The following is a 24,587-nucleotide window of genomic DNA, read 5'->3' as shown; positions in this document are numbered from 1 at the left end:
GTCCTAGAGTGTGTACTGTACATAATTATGCAGTTGTATCACTCACTATGAAACATGTCCCTAATTTTTATCTGTCCTATAGCTCTTTCCTCACTGCAGGTACAAACGTTTCATGGAACCACCGAAAGAATATTTGTCTGTCCATCCACCCTTTCTTCTGAGCGCAATACTGCACTGGTAGACTAATTATGTCAGTGTGTTTAAAGCAACGTGGATGTTGGGATTTTCAAATCAACACAAGTGGTAGGTAATTTATGATTCCCATTTGCATTAGAACACGCCACACTGTTTTTATTTCTCGTAACCACGAGCTTCCTTCTCGTTCTTGGCAGCTAATGTTTTCGAAGGGATTCGTTTGTTCAGCGACTTTCCCCGATGACTGTCAACTGCTGAATGACATGTCTTTTTTACAGTTTGATAGCCAACCTTCGCTTGCTGCCAACAAGTCACTACCACCAAGTTGTTTGCTAAATGCAGCTGCTTTTTCCTTTATGATCGGGCCACTGACTGGAATTCCTTTACTGCGTTGTTGTATGAACCGTCTATAAACAGCTACGTCCAGTTCTCCATTCTCACACATTCACTTAACCTTCCGTTTTCCCATCTCACTATCCATTTGTGTTGAGTACTGTCGAATAACATGTTCTTACTTTTGGATGTTATATATAGTTGCTCGTCCAACATTGAACTCAGCAGCAATGGCTTTCTGCGAAGAACATCGATATAACTTATCTAAAATTTCGATTCTGTGCTTGAGAACCAAGCCAGGTGGTGCAGTGGACAGCACACTGGACTCGCATTCGGGAGGACGACGGTTCGGCCATCCTGATTAAGGTTTACCGTGATTTCCCTAAATCGCTCCAGGCAAATGCCGGGATTGTTCCTTTCAAAGGGCACGGCCGACTTCCTTCCTCGTCCTTCCCCAATCCGATGAGACCGATGACCTCGCTGTTTGGTCTCTTTCCCCAAACAATGCAATCCAATATGCTTGGGATCTAGCGTAACGCGTTTCCTTGTAGAAGACATGATTCCGAACTGTTAAGAAAGCTACAATTTCAAATACAGTATATGAAGCATTGTTTAACTAAGCAATGTTGTGCACGATAATTCATTGTGTGCGTTTTTTTTTATGTGCGCCACGTTACTGAGGGAGCGGACTACTGAGGGCTGGATTAGCGACAGCCTGGTATAATTCCGTAGTTCTTCAGTCAATTCCGCTTAGTCAAAGATTGCGAGTAAAATTAATTTCACATTTTGTTTTACTGTGCTACGAAACGCTTTTACACAATACCGTAATAAACAGACTAGTTAGCCCATTTATAGCTTGTGAAATGTTCTATTGTTTATTTTCCACTCCATTCAAGTATTTACTTTTTTATGTTTGGTGTAGTCATTACCTCAAATTTTTGTATTATCTTTTTCACTTACATCTACACAATAATAAGAAGTCTCTTGTTAAAAACAAGTACAGGAATATTGCTTGATATAATACACAATTGTAAAATTAACTGTCTGGAAGCTTAAAAAGGGTTGGGTCAATATCTCTGTGTGTGTTGACGGCGTGTACCACTGAACAACAGACACGTAGCTTTAAGTGTCAAGTTGGATGGTGTATCAGTGCGTAAGTTTGTTGATTTCTTATAAATTACTTAGAGACAGTGTGTTCAACCGTGTACTTTTGCGACATGTCTACAAAATTAACTTTTGAAACGTCGTTTACAGAGTGTATCCATGTACTGATGTAAAGAGAGCTAAAAAAATTGTAAATCCTTTATTAGCTGTATTTTGTACGTGTAATTATTTTGTCATGCAATTTTTACCTGCAAATTTGTTTATAGTACCGTGTGCAGAACTAATACACGAAGTCCAAAAGAAATGAACTGAAGCTTTGTCTCCGACCCAATCTCACCGATATAATGTCGAAGAAAGTGCTCAGATTGTTTATATTTGTCTCTTTCGAAAATGCCGCATGAATAGTGTGAATATGCGATACAGGTGAATTCCGTTAATTAAAAAAACATACCGGTGTATGAGCGAATTAGCAAATATGGAAGAAAATAGTTTGGGGGAACGATATTCGAACCAGCCAGCTGGCAACTGTATTTAGCATGATTAGCAGAATAATCCGCATCCAATAACATCCCGGTGTGACCAGTATAAGTGAAACTTGTGGATTTCGTGTTCAATATGAAAATGGGGCAACACAGACATCACCTTCGAAATCCTGTGAAGAGTCTTTGAAATGCGTTTGTAGGTTGAGCCACCAAAATAATTACACTTCAACTGTCAGATATTGGTATAATTATGAATACAAGTATTTGAATAAACAGCGAATTCCATGACAATTATATGCTTTTATTTTTGCCCACAGAACTGTTGGAGATTTTGAGCGTCTTTATTTTTTTGTGTAGGGGCTTCCTAATTTACTTTAGGTCTAGTGCCATGGGATTTACAAATTCTATTCACCACACATTGTGGAGTGGCTTTGGTAGAGTTAGTATATTCAGAGAACGATACTCACCCATGAGGAAAGTCTGTTTTATTGCTTACGTTTTTCACATGTTATTGATCCAAAGAATATTGGTACGAAACACGCTATATGAAATATAACTGGAAAAGCCCAAATATGACATCCTAAGATAACAGGCATAAACCATATTATAACATGGTCCTGAACTACCAGAATAGTAGTAAGGTACTGTCATCCACAAGTGATATTTATTTCAAGTGTCTGTGAATTTCGCAAAGGTTGCCCATATGTTATTCATAGACAGTGTATTCTTCCTGTTCTACAAAAGCAGAATCAGTTTCCTGTTGAGTAGTGAACTGAAATTTCTGAAGTTATCAAACTGTTGCTAAGTACTGCGTATGCATGTAGCAAGTGAGCTAGAGACAGAAGTACTTGTTTGATAGCAATAGTGAAACACCAAATAACTGACAATAAACTAGGATGAAAAACAGGTGTTAACTGACTTCAACTGAAGATCTGTGTTTGTGACAAAAAGAATGAATCTGTTCAAATAAGTTGATCATTTAAAATCCACTACTAAGTTGATTTCCTCTCTCTCTCTCTCTCTCTCTCTCTCTCTCTTATGTATGTCTAACCTTCCTTTTTGTAAGATGCTGGAATTGTTGCTTAATTTGCTCGTATTATCACACCTCCAAATCTAAAATAAAATTTCATAATCTGTATTTCTATGTTTCTAATAAATCTGTTTCCATCTAGCTTTCTTTATATTTTACTGCTAATCTTAAGGTCTATGATTCTTGGCAATTCAAGAGAGATTCAGGTTTGTCATAAGCTGAACATTTTCATTGTGTGATAACATTATCTGTTTCAGTTTGGCCCTTGTATGACTAAATTTTCTGTTTTAACTTTATTTTTATTTGTTTGTTTATTTTCTTCTGAAGCAATGTGTTCTTTCCATCTGCACACTGTGGTGGCTTGCAGAGTGTATATGTTGTTCAAACTTTTTGTTGACATACTTGTTATTCTCAGCAACTTTTGCTAAATAACATCTGTCATTACTGGTATTATAGGCAAATTTCACATAGAATTTTTTATTTATTTATTATAGTATTAAAATCCCCTATTAGCATCTTTTCATGCACTGTGCTTTATCAGTTGTCAAGATTATAAATATCATTCACATAGGCCTAGTTCATTAGTAGGGCCTATTCAGCTGTTTTGGAAAACTGCCATGTACAACACTAAGTGGGTGGGCTTCTTAATTCAAGTTCATTTTCAAGTATTGTCAGTCAACAGGATATGCATCTCCACTGAGGTGTTTTTAGACTAAATGATGATATCATTTTAGATGTGCAGGTAGACATAATGGTCAAGAAGCTTAGGCTTTTGAAACATTTGAAATGGCCATTTTCATAAATGAATTAATTGCTTTTTTGTATAAACTACTTTTGTTGCTGTAAGGTTTCTAATATACTTTTTACAGAAGCTGTTTATCTACACAGTGTAATAACTGCTTCATAAGGAATATGTGTTAGCTTGGTTTTCAGCAGACACTGTAAATACATTATTTCCATTTCATTTTTACTTTTGGTGCTTTGTAATCCAGTAGATTGTACTTCCTTCAGCCTTGTGAAAGAGGAGGGGGGGGGGGGGGGTTGAGGGGGGGACCGACTATGTAACTCTTACAGGTAACCATAAAATTTTGTGCGCTCATTATGAGGAATTGCATTTATTGTGTATTTCATGTTGTGTGGAAATAAATTATGTTTAGATGTTTAAAGACAATCAGCAGGGGACCCCACAACTCTCACATGTGTATAAACGTGGGGTGCCAAGGTTAGTTTCTTTGACTTCATTTCCAGTCTTTCGGACTCTTATTTAGCCAGTGTTATGTCTTTATGCTGACTGGGCCCTTTTTAAACTGTGATAGTAATAATGCGAGTTGTTGGAAGAAAGATCCTTAGAAGACACTAAATCCTTGATGTATGATAACAAACTAGTAAAGTAAATTGACAGTTACTCCTGCCAAACAGCCAAAGCGCTATCCAGTCCATTGTGGTTCATCATGTATTCTCTTTACCTTAGCCCTCTGACAATGCACAAAATAGATGGTACCATAGCAAATACATCACAAGGAAAAATGATTAAACCAAGCAATGGCAATTTAGAACTGGCTGTATCAGTGATTGGAAGAAAGAAAAAAAGTTAATGCCAAGACTAATAATGCCTCAGCCACTCCTTGGCATAAGGGAAAGGCTGGGAAAGAAGGAATCAAACAATTTAGCCAGTACTTAGTTTGCACTAGGACAGATGATAGTTCCTTCACAACTATGAAACCTATATTTTTTGTTCTGCACTTTCAAGATAACCTTAGCACCTTGAAAAAATAGGAAATGAGCCCTTATTAATTAAAGCAGCAGCTGAAACATGATCTCAAGCACTCTGAGCCTGTAACTAGCTAGACAATATCCCCATCATTAATACCCCAAGCAAAAGCTTTAATATGAAACAGGGCATTATCTTTCGGTCAAAGGAAAACAAAGGTGACACAGGTGGCTTCATAATGACATTTGAAGCACATGTGTTACTGAAAAGAGTCATGCTACGTTAGTGTGACATTAAACCTTACTTTTTCTGCACCCATAAACTATATCCTATACTTCCGCTTTGGTTGCATATCATCCTATCATATTTCAGTAGCCATCTGTGAAACTGTGATGGAACTCCACAATAAGATCACTCTTTTGAACAATCTACACTGAGCTTAAGCTGCCAGGATGGTGGCCCTTTGTGGTGGCAAGATCCACCAGTTAAAGAAATGAAAATATGTCAATGATATGACATTCAATCAAGTACGATACTTCAAAGCCTGAAAAAAATATGAATGACTCCGTGCAGTGGATGTGGCTACAAATTTTGCTAGGACCACCTCTGTTCAAGGTCATCATCAACTTCCTAAATTAGTAAACAGTTAAAGTGTGAAGTTACACCTTCCCTTGAATGCCACCCGTATAGTGTCAGTGGATACCTTCCTGCTGATACAGCCAGAGGCACTCCATCCTTTTCTTGCGTCCCTGAAGGGGAGACTTGCTGCCCCCTCCCCCTTCCTCAAGGACATCCTCCTGTATTTTAACTGACCCACAGGCAAATAAAGATCAGTGGGACAAAACAGGAAGAGCATCAGACTGTAGAATGGTCAGAGCATCCTCTTACCCTGATGTAGAACATGGAGAAACCCCAACAACATTAAAATCTTCTAAAAAGGAACATGAAACTGTTTAAATTAAAAAAGCTCTTTGGTGGTACTGCTTGATCCTGATTCTTCCGCTGCAGCACAACTACATACTGAAATGGATATTACACCATAGATGAAGCTGGAAAGGACCAGTGAGTTAAACAAGCAGCCTTTAAGTTCCACTGCCCAGCACCTCCAATTTTAATGTGTGAACAATAGAATTTTATCATTATCGCTGGCACTTGTCTCAGTTCAAGCAGTTGATGTCCCTCTCCACCATGTATGTGTTGCACTGCAGGACTCGTGGTTGTTGGGAGGTAACCTGCCCAGTCAGAAACTCCAACATTTTTAGGAACAGTCAAACCCCAAGCAAGGCATTTGCACAGTGGCACAATTGTCCACTTTTAGGAAACAAGTGATACCAAATACAACACTCAAAGCTGTACCCATTAGCATTCAGTTTTCCACCGTGTTAATGATTTTCAACCTTTCCCTCCTCCTAGGTCAAGAGATATCCTATCAGGAAATGAAAGAACTATTATATAAGTCACCCCTCCCCTTCATCCCATTGGGCAGTTACAATTATATCAATTATCTGTGAGTTAGAGAATGAACAAATAGTAGAGGTCAACTAGTCAGAGTTCCTCGTGGATTTTAATCTTTGTCTAACGAGTACAGGGTCCCCAGTACACTTTATACCACCCAAAGTACCTTTCCTGTAATCAGTTTAATGATCTGAAGTCCTAGTCCAGCATCTCGGATGTAGTGACAATTCCACACTTGTTTATGAAACATGGATTGTTATCCAGTTATTTTATTGGTAGCACATTCGAGACCCATGACAATCTACCAAGATGCTCCATATGAAAAGCCAGTTGTGAAGCATATGACACACACACACACACACACACACACACACACACACTCACACACACACTCACACTCACACTCACACTCACACTCACACACACACACACACACTTCCCAACTAAAAGGTCACGGACAGGTTACTGCGAGAAACAAATGCCTACACAGCATGTAATGCAATTTCCTGCTCTTCCAGACAATCTTGATGCAAGGCTGTACCATGACGATATCAAGAAATAGTGCAGGCCTTCAGGAAGCAGTGAAGGGCCTCAGTGATGTTCCTCTGCTAATAATCTACTTTTATACAAATGACTATGGGCAAAGTGATGTTGTTTAAACAAATAATGGAGGGGTATTGTTGGGAACAAAATTGCTTCCACAAATACACTTACAACAGATGCCCAGGTGTGAGCAAAAGTTTGATATGTCGACAGATATGCATTCCTAGCTGGAATAACTGAAGTCTTTGACAATTACTTCATACCAATTCTTTTTACTTAGCGACATTACTGATTACACATTAAGCTGAAATATCAGCCACAAACAGTTTTGACCAAGCCTGTCCCCCATGCAGGTCAGAAGGTAAGAATAGGCCCAAGATATTCCTGCCTGTTGTAAAGAGGCAACTAAAAGGAGTCTCACACGTTGTTACCTTTATGTGATTGTCCCCTGTGGGGCTTGACCTCCATTTTTCAAAATTTTCATGAAGAGCAAGCCAATTAGGGAAGGGTGCTTTACATGGTGCATAGTGTTCATTGTGCATTGAGATCTTTAACCCACTTTCTTGTCGTCGTATTGCAGTCCCGCCCATTCTCCATCTCTTGAGCAAGGACACCTTCCTGGGTGGAATTTCCACCATGCACTATGCAGTGTCACTTTCTGTGCTGACGATGACCATGGACTTCTTTGTATCTTGTATCCAGCACAGTGGCCAGTCCATTGTGGTGGGGCTGCCATGTACCCTGTTGGTTGTAGCCCCCTGACAATACAGGGATCACTCTTCTATGCGTGCACCATTAACTCCCCACATGTGCCAAGGAGTAGATGCCTGTCACCCTGGGGCATTGGGACTCCTGGCAATGGCCATCCTGCCAGGTGGCCTTTGCTGCGGTTGGGTGGTGCCCGTGAGAAGGGCCCCTGATAGGAGTAGATGACATCCCGTGAAGCGTACAATGTCATCTCTTGCTGGTGGTCCACCGCCAGCTTTCTCTAAGTGAGCATGGTCTAACTTTAATGCTAAGAAATATGACCCCAAGTCATTCCCCTCCCTGGCCACACCCTGGGAGGAACGCCAGGCTAAGGATGGCAGTGAAGCTTATTCGTGCCGGTACCGCGTATGTACGAGAGTTGATGGGATTCTTTCATGTCCATGAAGCCTCAGTTTTTTGTGGAGAATTTGGTGGATGAGTTTGGGAAGGTGGAGGGCTTTAAGACCCTGGACCGACTGACCTACACTGAGGCTAAGAGGAAATTTGAGTGCCTACATCCTCATCCTCATACGCCACCGCTACAAGAACAGTTCTCGGCCCCATCAGTTCCTGAATTCCTCTTGCCTCTCAAAACCGAGAGACTACACTTGCCCCCTTGATGGTGGGGGCCACTTCCTTCTCTGTTGTTCCTGCACCACCTACTTTGGGAGCAACACCCCCTCCTCCCCTCCCCCCCAACCACCGGGGATTTCAATCCTCACTTCTGAGCCAGAGAAGCGTAAGACTTCTTCAGTTCCTCTCGCTAGGAAGGGGTCCCTTGGGTCACTCCCTTCCCAGGTTTTTGCTAGTGGGAAAGATGACACCTGCCAGCGGCTGAAGAGCCCAGAAGCAGCTGGTCATAGTGATACATGCTCATCCTCAGTTCTGGAGACTGATTAGTGTGATTCAGTGAAGTCATCCCAGCCAGGGAAATCCAAGGAACAGCACAAGAAATTGGAAAAGAAGACCCCTAAGAACAAGAAACTTGTGTTGACACCCACACCACTGCTACCTACAAGTTCTGCATCTGAGGATGGGGTGGAGATTATGGCGTCCCCTGAGGACCTAGATCTCGCCAGACCCTCAGACATAATGGATATAGACTGCTCAGGCAAAACATCGGTGGCAGCAGATGACTCTGAGGTGTAAAACTGCCTCATTGTATGTTCCATACCTTCCCAGTCTCCCAATGTCATCCTCCAGTGGAATTGCGGCGGTTTATTCCACTATCTGGTTGAACTACGGCAGCTGTTAAGCTTTACACCTGCTTTCTGCATTGCCCTCCAGTAAACCTGGTTTCGGCAGTGTGGACCCGTGCCCTCCGTGGCTATAAGGGATATTACACGAACCGTAGCGACTGTAATCGAGTGTCAGGTGGATTTTGTGTTTATGTGCTAAACTCAGTCTGTAGTGAACCTGTGCCCCTTCAAACCCCTCTTGAAGCTGTGGCTGTTAGAATACGGTCGACGCAGGAAATTACTCTCTGCTATGTATATCTTCCTCCAGGTGGTGCAGTACCCCTGAATGTATTAGCTGCACTGACTGATCAGCTCCCTAAACCTTTCCTACTTTTCAGAGATTTTAACACCCATAACCCCTTGTGGGGTGACGCTGTGCTTACTGGCTAAGGCAAAGATGTCGAAACTTTACTGTCTCAGTTCGACCTGTGCTTCTTAAATACTGGGGCCGCCACACGTTTCAGTGTGGTCTGAGGTGGTTACTCAGCCATAGATTTATGAATTTCCAGCCAAGGATTTCTCCCATCTATCCACTGGAGAGCACATGACGACCTATGTGGTAGTGACCTCTTTCCCATCTTCCTGTCACTGCCGCGGCATCAGGCCCACAGAGGCCTGCCCAGATGGGCTTAAAACAAGGCGGACTGGAGAACTTTCACCTCTGATGTCACCATTTACTCTGCCCCTCATGGTAACATTGATGTGATGCTCGAGCAGGTGACTACCACAATCATTTCTGCAGCAGAAAACACAATCCCTTGCTCTTTAGGGTGCCCCCGGCGAAAGGCAGTCCCTTGGTGGTTGCGGAAGTCGCTGAGGCAATTACAGAGCGATGGCGAGCTCTACAGAGGCATAAGCGACACTCTTCCCTAGAGCATTTGGTAGCCTTTAAGCGGCTCCGTGCCCGTGTAAGCCAGCTTATAAAATGACGGAAACAGGAGTGTTGGGAGAGGTACGTGTTGACCATTGGATGGCATACGTCACCTTCCCAAGTCTGGACGAAGATCAGACGTCTTTTTGGGTATCAGACCCCAACAGGTGTCCCTGGCATTACCATCAATGGCGTTCTATGTACCGACGCAAACACGATTGCCGAACACTGTGCTGAGCACTATGCTCTACCCTCTGTGTCGGAGAAATACCCCCAAGCCTTTCGCGCCCACGGTGTCGTGAAAGGAAATTCCTCTCGCTCACTACTCGCCACAGTGAAGTCTATAATGCCCCATTTATGGAGTGTGAGTCCCTGGGCCGGATCAGATCCACAGTCAGATGATTAAACATCTCTCGTATGACAACAAGTGCCATCTCCTCGTCATCTTCAACTAGATCTGGTGTGATGACGTCTTTCCATCTCAATCTTGGGAGAGCACCATCATTCTGGTGCTCAAACCTGGCAAATACCCGCTTGATGTGGATCGCTATCGGCCCATCAGCCTCGCCAACGTTGTTAGTAAGCTGCTGGAACACGTGGTGTGTCGGCAGTAAGGTTGTGTCCTGGAGTCACATGGCCTGCTGGCTCCATGTGAGGGTGGCTTCTGCCAGTGGCGATCTACCACTGTCCCTCTGCCATCCAAACAGCCTTTTCCAGATGCCAACACCTTGTTGCTGTCTTTTTTTGATCCACGCAAAGCGTATGACATGACCTGGTGACATCATGTCCTTGCCACGTTATACGGGTGGGGTCTCGGAGGCCTGCTCCACATTTTTATACAGAATTTCCTGTTGCTCCATACTTTCTGTGTCCAAGTTGGTGCCTCCCATAGTTCGCCCCCCCCCCCCCCCCCCTCCATATCCAGGAGAATAGGGTTCCGCAGGGATCTGTATTGAGTGTATCACTATTTTTAGTGGCAGTTGATGGTCTAGTGGCAGCTGTAGAGCTGTCCGTTTCACTGTCTCTGCATTTCGTACTGCTCCACCAGCACTGGTATTGCTTAGTGGCACCTACAGGGAGCCATGCACAAGGCACAGTCGTGGGCTCTCGCCAACAGCTTCCAGTATGCGGCCGCTAAGTCGCGTGTTATGCATTGCTGTCGGCGTTGTACCATTTATCCGGAACCAGAACTTTACATGCATGATGATCCACTCACTGTAGTGGAGATAGATCAATTCTTAGGACTGGTTTTTGATGCCTGATTGACTTGGGTTCCTCACCTTCGGCAGCTTAAGCAGAAGTGCTGACAGCACCTCAAAGCCCTCCGCTGCCTGAGCAACACCAACTGGGGTGCAGATCGCTCTACTCTGCTGCAACTCTACAAAGTCCTTGTTCAATCCTGCCTTCACTAGTGGAGTCTCATTTATGGTTCAGCAGCACCCTCAGCAGTGGCCACTGTGGCGTTCGCCCAGCGACAGGAGCTTTTAGGATGAGTTCAGTGTCCTTGTGGAAGCCAGAGTCCCTCCCTTGTAGATCTGATGTGTACAACTCCTCGCCAGTTACATTGCACACATTCATAGTTCTCCTCAGCACTTGAATTACTGTCGCCTTTTTCCAACTGCGGCAGTTCATCTCCCACATCAGTGACCCAGGTCAGGGCTAACGATTGTGGTTCACGTGCAATCCCCTCTGTTTGAACTGATGTCCTCTTTACCACCTCCCATCCAGGTCCATCTGCATACACCTCCATGGTGTACACCTAGGCCGCAGATTCGTCTGGACCTTTCACATGACCTTAAGCAGCAGCTCAGTTACTCCTGCCACTTTTCACTGTCACTTTCTCTCAATTCTTGATGTTTTCCGTGGCTCTGAAGTGGTTTACACCGACGGCTCGATGGCTGATGGTCATGTTGACTTTGCCTACATCCACAAAGACCATTTTGAACAACATTCCTTGCGGTGTATTCACTGCAGAGCTGGTGGCCATCTCTCATGCACTTCAGTATATCCATTCATGCCCCAGGGAATAATTTCTTCTGTGTACTGACTCATTGAGCAGACTACAAGCTATCAACCAATGCTACCCTCACCATCCTGGAAACGTCCATCCAGGAGTCCATCTGTGTCCTGGACTGGTCCCGTTGTGCTGTGGTGTTTGTGTGGACCCCAGGACACTTCAGCATCCCAGGCAATGAACTTGCCGACAGGCTACACGGAAACCTCTTCTGGAAATGGGCATCTCTGAACCTGACCTGCGTTCTGACTTACGCAGTAGTGTTTTTGGGCTTTGGGAGACGGAATGGCATAAACAGTACACTGTGTAATTAAGGAGACTGTCCCACTTTGACTGCCCAGCAATGAAATCTTGGGTTACCGAACTCGTTGCCGCTAATTTTGTCTGACAATGCCTCATCAGCTGATTTAGGTTTATGTTTTATTTGTGAGGGTGGGTTTTACCATGTAATGTAAGTTTTAGCGCGTGTCCTTTGTCCCTCTGTCCTCAACCTCCACGTTTGTTGCCCTTGATCATTCTTGTGATTTTTCCTCTCATTCCGTTTTGTGTTGTCAGTCTCATTTGTTTGATTCTCACACTTGTGGCATTGTTTTATTCAGAACAAGGGACTGATGACCTCGTATTTTGGTCCCTTTCCCCTCGTTTACTGCAACCAACCCACCAACCCACGCACCCACCCTGTACATAATATCAAATTTTTACTCGCATACCTTTCAACATCTGACAGACACACACATGTAAAGTTGCTTTTACAAACTGGAAATTCAATAGTGCACTAGAATAGTGTAAAAACATCTTCCAAGATTCAGATGGCACCCTAGTAATTATAGCAAACGAAGTATACTGATGTTAGACGAAAATTTTGTGAGAACAAGTTTTTCCCATCCAGTGGACAGAAAGTATCACTTTACCAATATTGAAACCTGATAAAACCCCCACACTATAGGCAGCTACAAACCAAAAACTTTAACGGCTATGCTATGCAAACTCCTGGAACAGATGGTAAGTTGCAGTCTCTGCTTGTGCCTGGAAACAATAAATTTGCTTTCACTGCTGATTTCAAAAGCCAGATCCACAACCAGCCACCTGAATATGTTGACAGGGAGGCCGTCGAAATTCGGCACATGGTTACAGTCCCCATTTACATACAGAAGGTATATGATGCAATGTAGCAACATCACATCTTAGCTACCTTTCATAGATGAGGCTACATACTAACTGTCATTAATTTTTTTTTTATTCCATCGGCATTTCTGAGTTAAGTTGGTACGATCAGTAGTGAAGATTTTGTCTTGAGTGCTAGCCTGTTTGCAGTTGCCATAAGCAGAACTGCTGCTATTGTGAGAGTGAACGTATTGTTTGTTTTGTATGTAGATGCCTTCCATTTTGTTTCATTACCAGCAGAACATCACTTCAAATGACCATTTGGAAGACAAAATTATTGAGGCTTTCATGGCTACTTATTGACATATTGCTTAATATTGCCTGTTGGCTTTAATCTTGGTATCTTTGGAATCTTCGTCAGACATGTGGTTAACGATTTGTTCTGGAATTTTGCAGCATTCTCAAAGATTTACCCTCCATTACGGTGGTGGTTAATACCAGTATCTGTGCTATGTTCATTTCAGATTCTTCTGTAAATACATTGTTGAAATAATAATGATGATGATAACAAGCACACATGGAAAGACAAAGTCGATTTTGATCTGATGAACAGATACAGGGAGTTCCATTGATCATGACCGGACCAAATATCTCATGAAATAAGTGTCAAACAAAAAAACTACAAAGAATGAAACTTGTCTATCTTGAAGGGGGAAACCAGATGACGCTATGGTTGGCCCCCTAGATGACGCTGCCATAGGTCGAACAGATATCAACTGCGTTTCTTAAAATAGAAACCCCCATTTCTTATTACATATTTGTGTAGTATGTAAAGAAATATGAATGTTTCAGTTGGACCACTTTTTTCGCTTTCTGGTAGATGGTGCTGTAATAGTCACAAACGTATGGTTCACAATTTTAAACGAATGATTGGTAACAGGTAGTTTTTTTAAATTAAAATACAGAATGTAGGTATGTTTGAACATTTTATTTCAGTTGTTCCAATGTGATACCTGTACCTTCGTGAACTTATCATTTCTGAGAACGCATACTGTTATAGTGTGATTACCTGTAAATACCACATTAATGCAATAAATGCTCATGTCCGCCAGCCTCAATGCATTTGGCAGTATGTGTAACGCCATTCCTCTCAACAGCTAGTAGTTCGCCTTCCGTAATTTCCACACATGTGTTGACAGTGCGCTGACGCATGTTGTCAGGCGTTGTCGGTGGATCACGATAGCAAATATCCTTCAACTTTCCCCTCAGAAAGAAATCTGGGGACATCAGATCCGGTGAGCATGTGGGCCATGGTATAGTGCTTCAACGACCAATCCACCTGTCATGAAATATGCTATTCAATACCACTTCAACCGCACACGAGCTATGTGCTGGACATCCATCATGTTGGAAGTACATCGCCATTCTGTCATGCAGTGAAACATCTTGTTGTAACATCGGTAGAACATTACATAGGAAATCAGCATACATTGCACCATTTAGATTGCCATCGATAAAATGGGGGCCAATTATCCTTCCTCCCATAAAGCCGCACCATACATTAACCTTCCAAGGTCACTGATGTTCCACTTGTCAAAGCCATCGTGGATTTTCCATTGCCCAATAGTGCATATTATGCCACTTTACGTTACCACTGTTGATGAATGACACTTAGACGATAAATAGAATGCGTGCAAAAAATCTGTCATTGTCTCGTAATTTCTCTTGTACTCAGTGGCAGAACTGTACACGACGTTCAAAGTCGTCGGCTATGCAATTCCAGGTGCATAGAAATATGGTACGGGAGCAACAGATGTTGATGTAGCATCCTCAACACCGACGTTTTTGAGATTCCCAATTCTCACGCAATTTGTCTGCTACTAATGTGCGTATTAGCCATGACAGCAGCTAAAACACCTACCTGGGCATTATCATTTGTTGCATGTCATCGTTGATGTTTCACGTGTGGCTGAACACTTCCTGTTTCCTTAAATAACATAACTATCCTGCGAATAGTCCAGACACTTGGATGATGTCATTCAGGATACCGAGCAGCATACATAGCACATGCCCGTTAGACATTTTGATCACAATAGCCACACATCAACACGGTATTGACCTTTCCCGCAATTGGTAAACGGTCCATTTTAACATGGGTAATGTATCACGAAGCAAATACCGTCTGCACTGGTGGAATGTTACGTGATACCATGTACTTATGTGACTATTACAGCGCCATCTATCACAAAGCGAAAAAAGTGGTCCAATTAAAACATTCATATTTCTTTATGTACTACATGAATATTTAATAAAAAAATGGGGTTTCTATTTTTAAATAATGCAGTTGATATCCGTTTGATCTATGGCAGCGCCATCTAGTGGGCCAACCATAGCCCCATCTGGTTTCCCCCTTCAAGCTAGACGAGTTTCGTTCTTTGTAGTTTTTTCGTTTGACGCTTATTTCGTGAGATATTTGACCTAGTCACTACCAATGGACCACCCTGTATACCACCTTGGGGATAGTAGGTGTAGTGATAATGGCTTCAGTGCTGTCTGCCAACAGGCAGCATGGTGGCATAGCTCCAGGGTGCCAACTGTGTCTACCCTTCAATAGGGAATGCTCATTTTCGGAAGAAAGCATGGTGCAAATGGGTGAAGCAATCAGACAACCATGCCACAGAGATGCACTTGTGCTTCCTACAGCGAACTGACCAAGTTTGAAAGGGGTCAGATTGTGGTCTTCTAAGTGGTGGTGGGGGGTCCTTTTGGAGAATTGCCTTGCAAGTTGGATGTGCTGTGTCAGTTGCGCAATATTGCTGGTATCAGTGGCCACATGAACATTTTCACTCCTATAGACGAGGTTCTGTACTCCATGCAGCACAGATGCCAGGATCATTGTAAGGGCAATAGTAGCAAATCGTAACAACTACCACAGCACACATAAGAGGGTGTGAGAGCCCAGATATGTCAACATGAACTCTTGTGAACTGGTTATTAGCAGTGGGACTATGGGCACACACCCCTTAGTCCGTCTTCCAGTCCCACCACAGCATCGAAGTGCGTGGCTTGGCTGGTGCTGTCGGAGGATCACGTGGAAGCTGAAATGGTGAGCTGTGGTCTTCAATGATGAAAGCAGATTCTGCCTGTATGCAAGTGATGATTGTTTGCACACAAGACACAGACCTGGCGAGTGCTGTCTCATTGAGTGCATTGTCGCAAGTCACAATGCCCCCACCCCAGGCCTTACGGGCTGCGGTGCGATAAGCTATAACTCTCATTCACCTTTGGTGTTTCTTCAGGGGATGGTAACTCGCTCTTGGTACATGCAGAACATTGTTAGACCTGTCTTTTGCCATTATTGAAACAGGAAGATGATGTGTTGTTCCAACAGGATTATGCTGACCTATAAACTGTCTGTGAAACTCGTCATGCTTTTCAATACGTGCAGTGATTTCCCTGGCCAGCACGATCTCTGGATTTGTCTCCAAATGAGCATGTGTGGATTACGATGGGATGAGAAATGACTCCTGACTTGTCAACCAACAACTCTCACAGAACTATGTGAACAGGTCAAGCAGACATGGCATAACATATCCTAGGACAGGATTCACCATCTGTACAATCAACTGGATGTCAGTCAGCACCTGCATTGCTGTCCTTGGAGGCTACACCACATACTAGTGTGGTATTTCAGCATGGGTCAATACCTAGTACCTCGGAACCAGTTGTGCTATTGATTTGCAAATGCAGTCATCTAATATACTCCAAATGCATTGTTGCAGCAATAAATCTTGAGTGGATCAGAAACCTGTAAAAGGCTGTGCTATTTTCTTTCTTTTTTTTCCTGTTTTTTCTGGCAGTTTATTTTTCTCTCTTTCAACTATCACAAGTTCTTTTGCGTGGTGGTTGTTGTTGTTGTTGTTGTTGTTGTTGTTGTTGTTGTCTTCAGTCCTGAAACTGTATTGGTGCAGCGCTCCATGCTACTCTATCCTGTGCAAGCTTCATCATCTCCCAGTACATTCTGCAGCCTACATCCTTCTGAATCTGCGTAGTGTATTCATCTCTTGGTCTCCCTCTACGATTTTTACCCTCCACGCTGCCCCCCCCCCCCCCCCCCCCCAATACTAAATTGGTGATCCCTCGATGCCTCAGAACATGTCCTACCAACCGATCCCTTCTAGTCAAGTTGTGCCACAAACTTCTCTTCTTCCAAATCCTATTCAATACTTCCTCATTAGTTATGTGATCTACCCATCTAATCTTCAGCATTCTTCTGTAGCACCACATTTCGAAATCTTCTATTCTCTTCTTGTCTAAACTACTTATCTACGATGTTTCACCTTCATACATGGCTACACTCCATACAAATACTTTCAGAAATGACTTCCTGACACTTAAATCTATACTCGATGTTAACAGATTTCTCTTCTTCAGAAACGCTTTCCTTGCCTTTGCCAGTCTACATTTTATATCCTCTCTACTTCGACCATCATCAGTTATTTTGCTCCCCAAATAGCAAAACTCCTTTACTACTTTAAGTGTCTCATTTCCTAATCTAATTCCCTCAGCATCACCCGACTTAATTAGACTACAATCCATTATCTTCGTTTTGATTTTGTTGATGTTCATCTTATACCCTCCTCTCAAGACGCTATCCATTCCATTCAACTGCTCTTCCAAGTCCTTTGCTGTCTCTGACAGAATTACAATGTCATCGGCAAACCTTGAAGTTTTTATTTCTTCTCCATGGATTTTAATACCTACTCCGAATTTTTCTTTTGTTTCCCTTACTGCTTGCTCAATATACAGATTGAATAACATTGGGGAGAGGCAACAACCCTGTCTTACTCCCTTCCCAACAACTGCTTCCCTTTCATGTCCCTCAACTCTTAAAACTGCCATCTGGTTTCTGTACAAGTTGTAAATAGCCTTTCGCTCCCTGTATTTTACCCCTGCCACCTTTAGAATTTGAAGGAGAGTATTCCAGTCAACATTGTCAAAAGCTTTCTCTAAGTCTACAAATGCTGTAAAATTAGGTTTGCCTTTCCTTAATCTATTTTCTAAGGTAAGTTGTAACGTCAGTATTGCCTCACGTGTTCCAACATTTCTGCGGAATGCAAGCTGATCTTCTCCGAGGTCGGCTTCTACTAGTTTTTCCATTCGTCTGTAAAGAATTCATGTTATTATTTTGCAGCTGTGACCTATTAAACTGATTGTTCGGTATTTTTCACATCTGTCAACACCAGCTTTCTTTGGGATTGGAATTATTATATTCTTCTTGAAGTCTGAGGGTATTTCGCTTGTTTCATGCATCTTGCTCACCGGATGGTAAGAGTTTTGTCAGAACTGGCTCTCCCAAGGCCATCAGTGGTTCCAATGAAATGTTGTCTACTCCGGGGGCCTTGTTTCGACTCAGTTCTTTCAGTGCTCTGTCAAACTCTTCACGCAGTATCGTATCTCCCATTTCATCTTCATCTACATCCTCTTCCATTTCCATAATATTGTTCTCAAGAACATTGCCCTTGTATAGACCCTCTATATGCTCCTTCCACCTTTGTGCTTTCCCTTCTTTGCTTAGAACTGGGTTTCCATCTGAGCTCTCTTCATGTTCATACAAGTGGTTCTCTTATCTCCAAAGGTCCCTCTAATTTTCCTGTAGGCAGTATCTATCTTACCCTAGTGAGATAAGCCTCTACCACCTTACATTTATCCTCTAGCCATCCCTGCTTAGCCATTTTGCACTTCCTGTCGATCTCATTTTTGAGACGTTTGTATTCCTTTTTGCCTGCTTCATCTGCTGCATTTTTATATTTTCTCTTTTCGTCAATTAAATTCAATATTTCTTCTTTTACCCAAATATTTTTACTAGCCCTCGTCTTTTTACCTACTTGATCCTCTGCTGCCGTCACTACTTCATCCCTCAAAGCTACCCATTCTTCTTCTACTGTATTTCTTTCCCCCATTCCTGTCAATTGTTCCCTTATGCTCTCCCTGAAACTCTGTACAACCTCTGGTTCTTTCAGTTTATCCAGTTCCCATCTCCTTACTTTCTTACCTTTTTGCAGTTTCTTCTTTTTTAATCTACAGGTCATAACCAATAGATTGTGGTCAGAGTCCACATCTGCCCCTGGAAATGTCTTACAATTTAAAACCTGGTTCCTAAATCTCTGTCTTACCATTATATAATCTATCTGATAACTTTTAGTATCTTCAGGGTTTGCATGATTAGGTACGTAATAAAAATTGACCGAGATGGAAATTATAGATTTCACTCATTCACTCAGTTCATGTCATTCAGTGAACAGCATGTTATTTCCACAATATGAATGGTGAAAACTCAACATTGAGAATAATTATTTTTTGGATGAGCAACTGCATTTCAAGGTACATAACAGAGATTTAAGATATTGACAGGAAAAAATAGCAATAAATCAGAAATTACTGAAGCAGAAAAATCAAACACACACAACACAAGCGAGCACACCTCATTCGCACATGATAACTATCACTAGCTGCTGTGGCCATAATGCAGCTGTCGCATTAAATGAAAATAGTAATCTGTAGTGGAGTGAGGAAGGGTCAGGGATAGCAGGGTAAGGGTGAGAGGAGAGAAGAGTGCTGTCTGCATAGTGTGCAGGGACTATATGGTGGGAGGACAAGGCTTCCAGGTGCAGCATTATGAAGCAGTGAGAGGAGGCAGGGGTGGGGAATGGTAAAGAAGAGGAACAGAATAGGAGGAAAGACTGGTGGGTGCATTGGCACAGAACTACACATAATGAGGGTGAAGTGTTGTACATAGGGAAGAGATGAATTGTCAGAGGTGGTGGTAAGGTTGAGGCTGGGGTAATTTCGTGAGCAGGGAATGTGCTGTATGGACAACTCCCATCTGCTTAGTTCAGAAAAATCTGGTGGTAGAGGGCAGGATCCTTGTAGCTCAGGTTGTGAAGCAGCCATTGAAATCAGGCATGTTATGTTCAGTTGCGTGTTGTACCACAGGATGGTCCACTTTGCTCTTGGCTGCAGTTTTGTGGTGGCTATTCTTCCTGATGGACAGCTGGTTGGTAGACATGCAAATATAAAAAAAAAAAAAAAACTGTGCAATGACTGGAGCAGAGCTGGTATATGATAGAGCTGCTTTCACAGGTGGCCTGGATTCTGATGGTGTAGGATAAGCCTGTGACAGGACTGGAATAGGAAGTACTGGATGAGTGGACTGGGCAGGTTGTGCACATGGGCTTTCTACAGGGATATGATTCCTGTGGCTAGGTTTGTTATTATCAGAGGTGTAGGGATGAACTAGGATGTTGTGGTGGTTGTGGAGGTTGTGCGGGTGACGGAACACCCCTTTAGGAGGCACGGGTAGGATATTGGATAGGGTGTCTCTTGTTTCAGGGCATGATGACAGATAAACAGTCCTGAGGAAGGATGTTGTTCAGTAGTTCCAGTCCAGGCTTTTATTGGGTCACATAGGGGCACTCCATTGTAACTGCTTCTTGGCAGTGGTGGGAGTATTAGGGCTGTGTGGGGATATGCCACAGGAAGTCTGTTTGTGGACTAGGTCTGGGGGATAGGACCTGAATGTAAAGGTCTTTGTGAGGCCTTCAGCATAATGGACAAGGTAGTTCTTGACACTGCAGGTATACCATCCCCAGGTGGGAAGGTTGTATGGGAGCGATTTTTTGGTGTAGAAATGATGGCAGCTACTGAAATGCATGTACTATTGTTGCTTTTAATATGGACAGAGGTGTGGATGGAGCCATTAGAGAGGAGGTGGTCAATGTCCAGGACAATGGCATGCTGGGTTCATGAGGACCAGGTGATGGAGATGAGAGAGAAGGTATTGAGGTTGTGAAGGAATGAGGATAGGATAGCATAGGATAGGATAGGATAGGATATGATGTCTTGGCACTGAATCCAGATCATGCAAGATATCATCAGTGAACTTGACCTAGACCAGGGTTTGAGGTTTCGGGAGGAGAGGAATGTTTCCTTAGATAGCCCATAACAGGTTGCCACAAGAGGGTGTCATGCCAGTGTCCACGGCTGTGATGTAAATTTGTTTGTATACCTTCCTTTCAGAAGAGAAGTAGTTATGAGTTAGGATAAAATTGGTAAGGTGTATGAGGAATGAGGTAGTGGGTTTTGAGCCTGAAGGACATTTGGGAAGATAATGTTATAGAATGGCAAGATGTTAGGCATGAGGGATGTTGCTATATAGGGAAGTGGCTTCAACAGTGACAAGTAAGAATCCAGGAAGTAAAAGGGTGGGGATTATGGAGAGTACCTCCATTTTGACAGCTACCATACCTTCCACACCAAAAAGTTCTTCCATACAGCCTGGCAACTGGGATGGTGTCTCTACAGTGATAATAACTCTCTTGCCCAGTATGCTGAAGGCCTCACAAAGGCCTTCACATGCAGGCACTACCCATGTCTAGTCAGTGAACAGATCTCCTATACCACATCCCCAAAGACCACCAATCCTCTCTCTGTCCCCAAAAATGAGCTACAAAGAGGCATCCCTTTAGCCATCCAATACCACCCAGGACTGGAAAATCTGAACCACTTCTCATTAGGGCTGTGTTTATCTATCATCATCCTTGAAATGGAGACATCCTACCCAAGATCTTTACCACCCTTCCTAAAGTGGTGTTCATTGCCCACCCAACCTTCTCAACATCCTGATCCATCCCTATGCCACTCACAATCTCATCTCCTTGCCACAGGGCTCACACCTTGTGGAGACCTAGGTGCAAGACCTGCCCAATCCACCCACCCAGCACTTCCTATTCTAGTCCCATCACAGGCTTTCCCAACTCCATAAGAAGCTATACCACCTGTGAAAGCAGCCATCATGAGATGGTACAACATGCAGCTGAACGTAACATGCTTGATTTCAATGGCTGTTCCACTACCTGGGGCACCTGGATCCTCCCCTTCACCGGCAGCTTGTCTGAACTGCACAGTTTGAAGTTACCCTTACAACACATTGTTCACTCTCGAAATTATCCCAGTCTCAACCTACTGTCCCCACAGACTCCACCGAAGAGTTGTCACCCCCTCTGTCCTGTCATCTCTTCCCAATTTACATCCATTCATCCTCATTGTGTGCCACTCTCTGCCAACATGTTTATTGGTCTTTCCCCCTCCTTCTCTCCTCACCTTTTCCACTTCCACCCCCCCCCCCCCCCCTCCTGACACTGCACATGGCAGCCTCATCCTGCCGCCATCTAGTTTCTGCACACTGCTCCTGGCAGTGCTCCTCTCTCCCCTTGCCTGCACCCTGTAATCCGTCCCCCTTTCTCACCCCCACTCCAGATTTTTGCTTTTGTTCAATGCAACAGTTGCATTCTGGCTGTAGTGGCCAGAAATAATGGTCATGTACGCGTGACGTGCGTTCTTTCTTTTTGTGTGTGTGTGTGTGTGTGTGTGTGTGTGTGTGTGTGTGTGTGTGTGTGTGTGTGTTTTTTTCTTTTCTGTAAAAGGCTTTGGTACTCTAAGCCACATTTTAGTTGTTACCTTCTTAATTTGGGACACTGTATTTTAACTCACATATAATTTATTTTAGTATGTGTCTCGTGCTTAATGAAATAGTTTGTCCTTCAAAGTGTTCAGTGTAAGGTGCTTTGTTACATGCTATAGTTCTTGCAGATGAATGTGAATATAAAATAACTGAAACATTATCCTAATTTTTGACTCAGCTATGAGATAAGTATATAACAATTAATGAGTCGTGTTGTTTGTTTTTTATCAAATATTGGCACCCTGATTTAAAACTGTGCACTTACTGATTTTTATCTAGTGGATTCTTAACAACTGCTGTAGCTCTGTGATTCACTTCTTCTTTTTTTTTCTTTTATTTTCTTTTTTTTCTCCTCCTGGTGTTAGTTGTTGTATTGTCTCATATAACAACATAGCTAGATAATTAAAAAAATATGTTTTAAATATATTTGAACAGTTGAGTTTACATACATAATACAATTAATAACATTTCTTTGCAGATATCATCTCTTGCTGGCTGTTTCTGCTGACAGGAAATTAAAGAAAGTTTCTGAGGATTTCATTACTGTTCAGACTGATAAAATGCCTGGAAAAAAACTAAATCTGCGTGATCGGTTGGAAGATGACCAGTTGGACCTTAGTATGTCTGATTTAGACGAAGTACCAGTCCGTGAAATAGTAAGTGAGAGCAATCTGTATAATCATTGACGACTTGTTAATAGCTTATTTTTAATTTTTAAATCCGTTCATAGCTATTTGTATTTGCTCTACGTAGTACATTACTGCTGCGGAAGTAGGTCATTCATTTTTAAATGAAACAATAAAACCTACATGCGTTGTAGCCTTCGTGACTACTGTGTGTCCATGATAACTAGATGATTTCAATGGTGTTGCCAAAAGTGGAGAAAATCGGCACTAGTTGAAAGTTATTCATTTGTCTCCAAGCACAGTCAAACTCAGGCTGCCCATAGACACAAAGTATTACTGTACACATTGTTAGTGGTGATGGTGCCAATATCGCCGGAAGCAGCCGATGCTACCCTCCACAACTGTTTTGTGGATATGTGCATGACATGGAAAGGACCCCGAGCTTGTGCTACTGTTTTTCCTTCTGGGCTGCATACCTTCCCTTTCCACATCCCTCCCCGTCCCCGATCCTTCCCTCCCCCTTCTCTTCCCCTTCTGCCTCCTGTTGGGAGTATGTTTTTGTACCTAAGTCCAGAGACGGGCACTTGTGAATGAATGAAGTGGTTTCTATTCTTTTATCTCTACAATGTAAAATATCTGTCCTTACTTTGTCCTTCTCTTTCCGTGATTCTTCTCTTTACCTTCTTCTCCGCTGCAGCGTTTGAGAATTCTTCTTTTCTTTCCCTTCTTTTGTTCCTCCCTCTTTCTTTCTTTCCTCTGTCTGCATGTCTGAAGGCCGACCCATGTGTTACCACGTGTAGCTCGTGACGGGGTAGCACATAATTCCCCATTCTGGGTAGTCAAGTAAGACATGTACGTACCTCCTCGTAAAGCCCATGCCCAGGGAGAGGTGATTACCCGAACTGGTATCTTCCGTACATGCCAATTGGTTCCTTCGTCCGTTTCTCGGTAGGTGTGATCTGAGGTGTGGACAATCACCTAAGGTAGGAGTGCCCTCAGAGAAGGACCCACTTGGAAGGAGTGTGCCATCGGAGACACTGGTAATCATGAGGGATACTTGTGCAATGGTTTCTTCTAATTCTACAGCTTCTGCCCACCAGAGAAAGCTAGACGAGTCTCAGCCACAGAAAATTATTCCATCAGTGACAAAGTTCTTAGTTGTTTCTCAGTCTGACGAAGGTCAAGACTTCTCAACAGTAAACCCTTTCATTATTCAGAAAGGCATCGATGCAATTGCAGGTCCTGTAAAGTCTTGTTCCCGGTTACGGAATGGTACCTTGTTATTAGAAAGACATCGCCCTCCAAGCACAGAAATTGCTTCAAACTACACTGCTACACACCTTTGTGTAGCGCACCATACTTTAAAACTCATCGCGCGGAGTTTTTGTATACAAAATCACTCGACGGAGTATCAAATGAGGACACTCAAATTACCTGTCTGGTCAGGGAGTAATGGCCATACATCACATAATGAAAAGGGTTGAAAAGGAATTGATACTGACTTGCGCTCTCTTCTTGACATTTGACAAAGTTCAACTTCCATTGAACACTAAAGTCGGATATGAGATAATTTCAGTTCGCCCTACATCCCCAACCCTACATGTTGCTATCAGCGTCAGAGGTTTAATCATACCAGCCAGTCGTGTTCCAGTACGGCCAAATGCATTACCT

At 42.9% G+C, this 24,587-nt stretch overlaps 1 protein-coding gene across 4 annotated transcripts in view; it reads left to right on the top strand.

Moving 5' to 3' along the window:
* The first annotated feature begins 1,530 nt into the window (after positions 1-1,530).
* The window catches only part of LOC126266710 (leucine-rich repeat-containing protein 59-like), a 78,386-nt gene continuing 55,329 nt past the window's right edge, over positions 1,531-24,587 (top strand). The window contains exons 1-3 of one of the 4 annotated variants that reach the window (XM_049971158.1): positions 1,621-1,762; positions 1,839-1,995; positions 22,769-22,946. In XM_049971158.1, the coding sequence (XP_049827115.1) occupies positions 1,970-1,995; positions 22,769-22,946 (204 nt within the window). In that variant the 5' untranslated portion in view covers positions 1,621-1,762; positions 1,839-1,969. Of the gene's footprint in view, positions 1,763-1,838; positions 1,996-2,088; positions 2,251-22,768; positions 22,947-24,587 lie in introns of those variants that run through there. The other 3 variants (XM_049971160.1, XM_049971161.1, XM_049971159.1) reach the window with 3 other exon arrangements.

The sequence above is a fragment of the Schistocerca gregaria genome, chromosome 4 (assembly GCF_023897955.1).
Source record: "Schistocerca gregaria isolate iqSchGreg1 chromosome 4, iqSchGreg1.2, whole genome shotgun sequence".
NCBI classification, from domain to species: Eukaryota; Metazoa; Arthropoda; class Insecta; order Orthoptera; family Acrididae; genus Schistocerca; species Schistocerca gregaria.
This window is presented reverse-complemented; position numbering and strand designations above follow the sequence as displayed.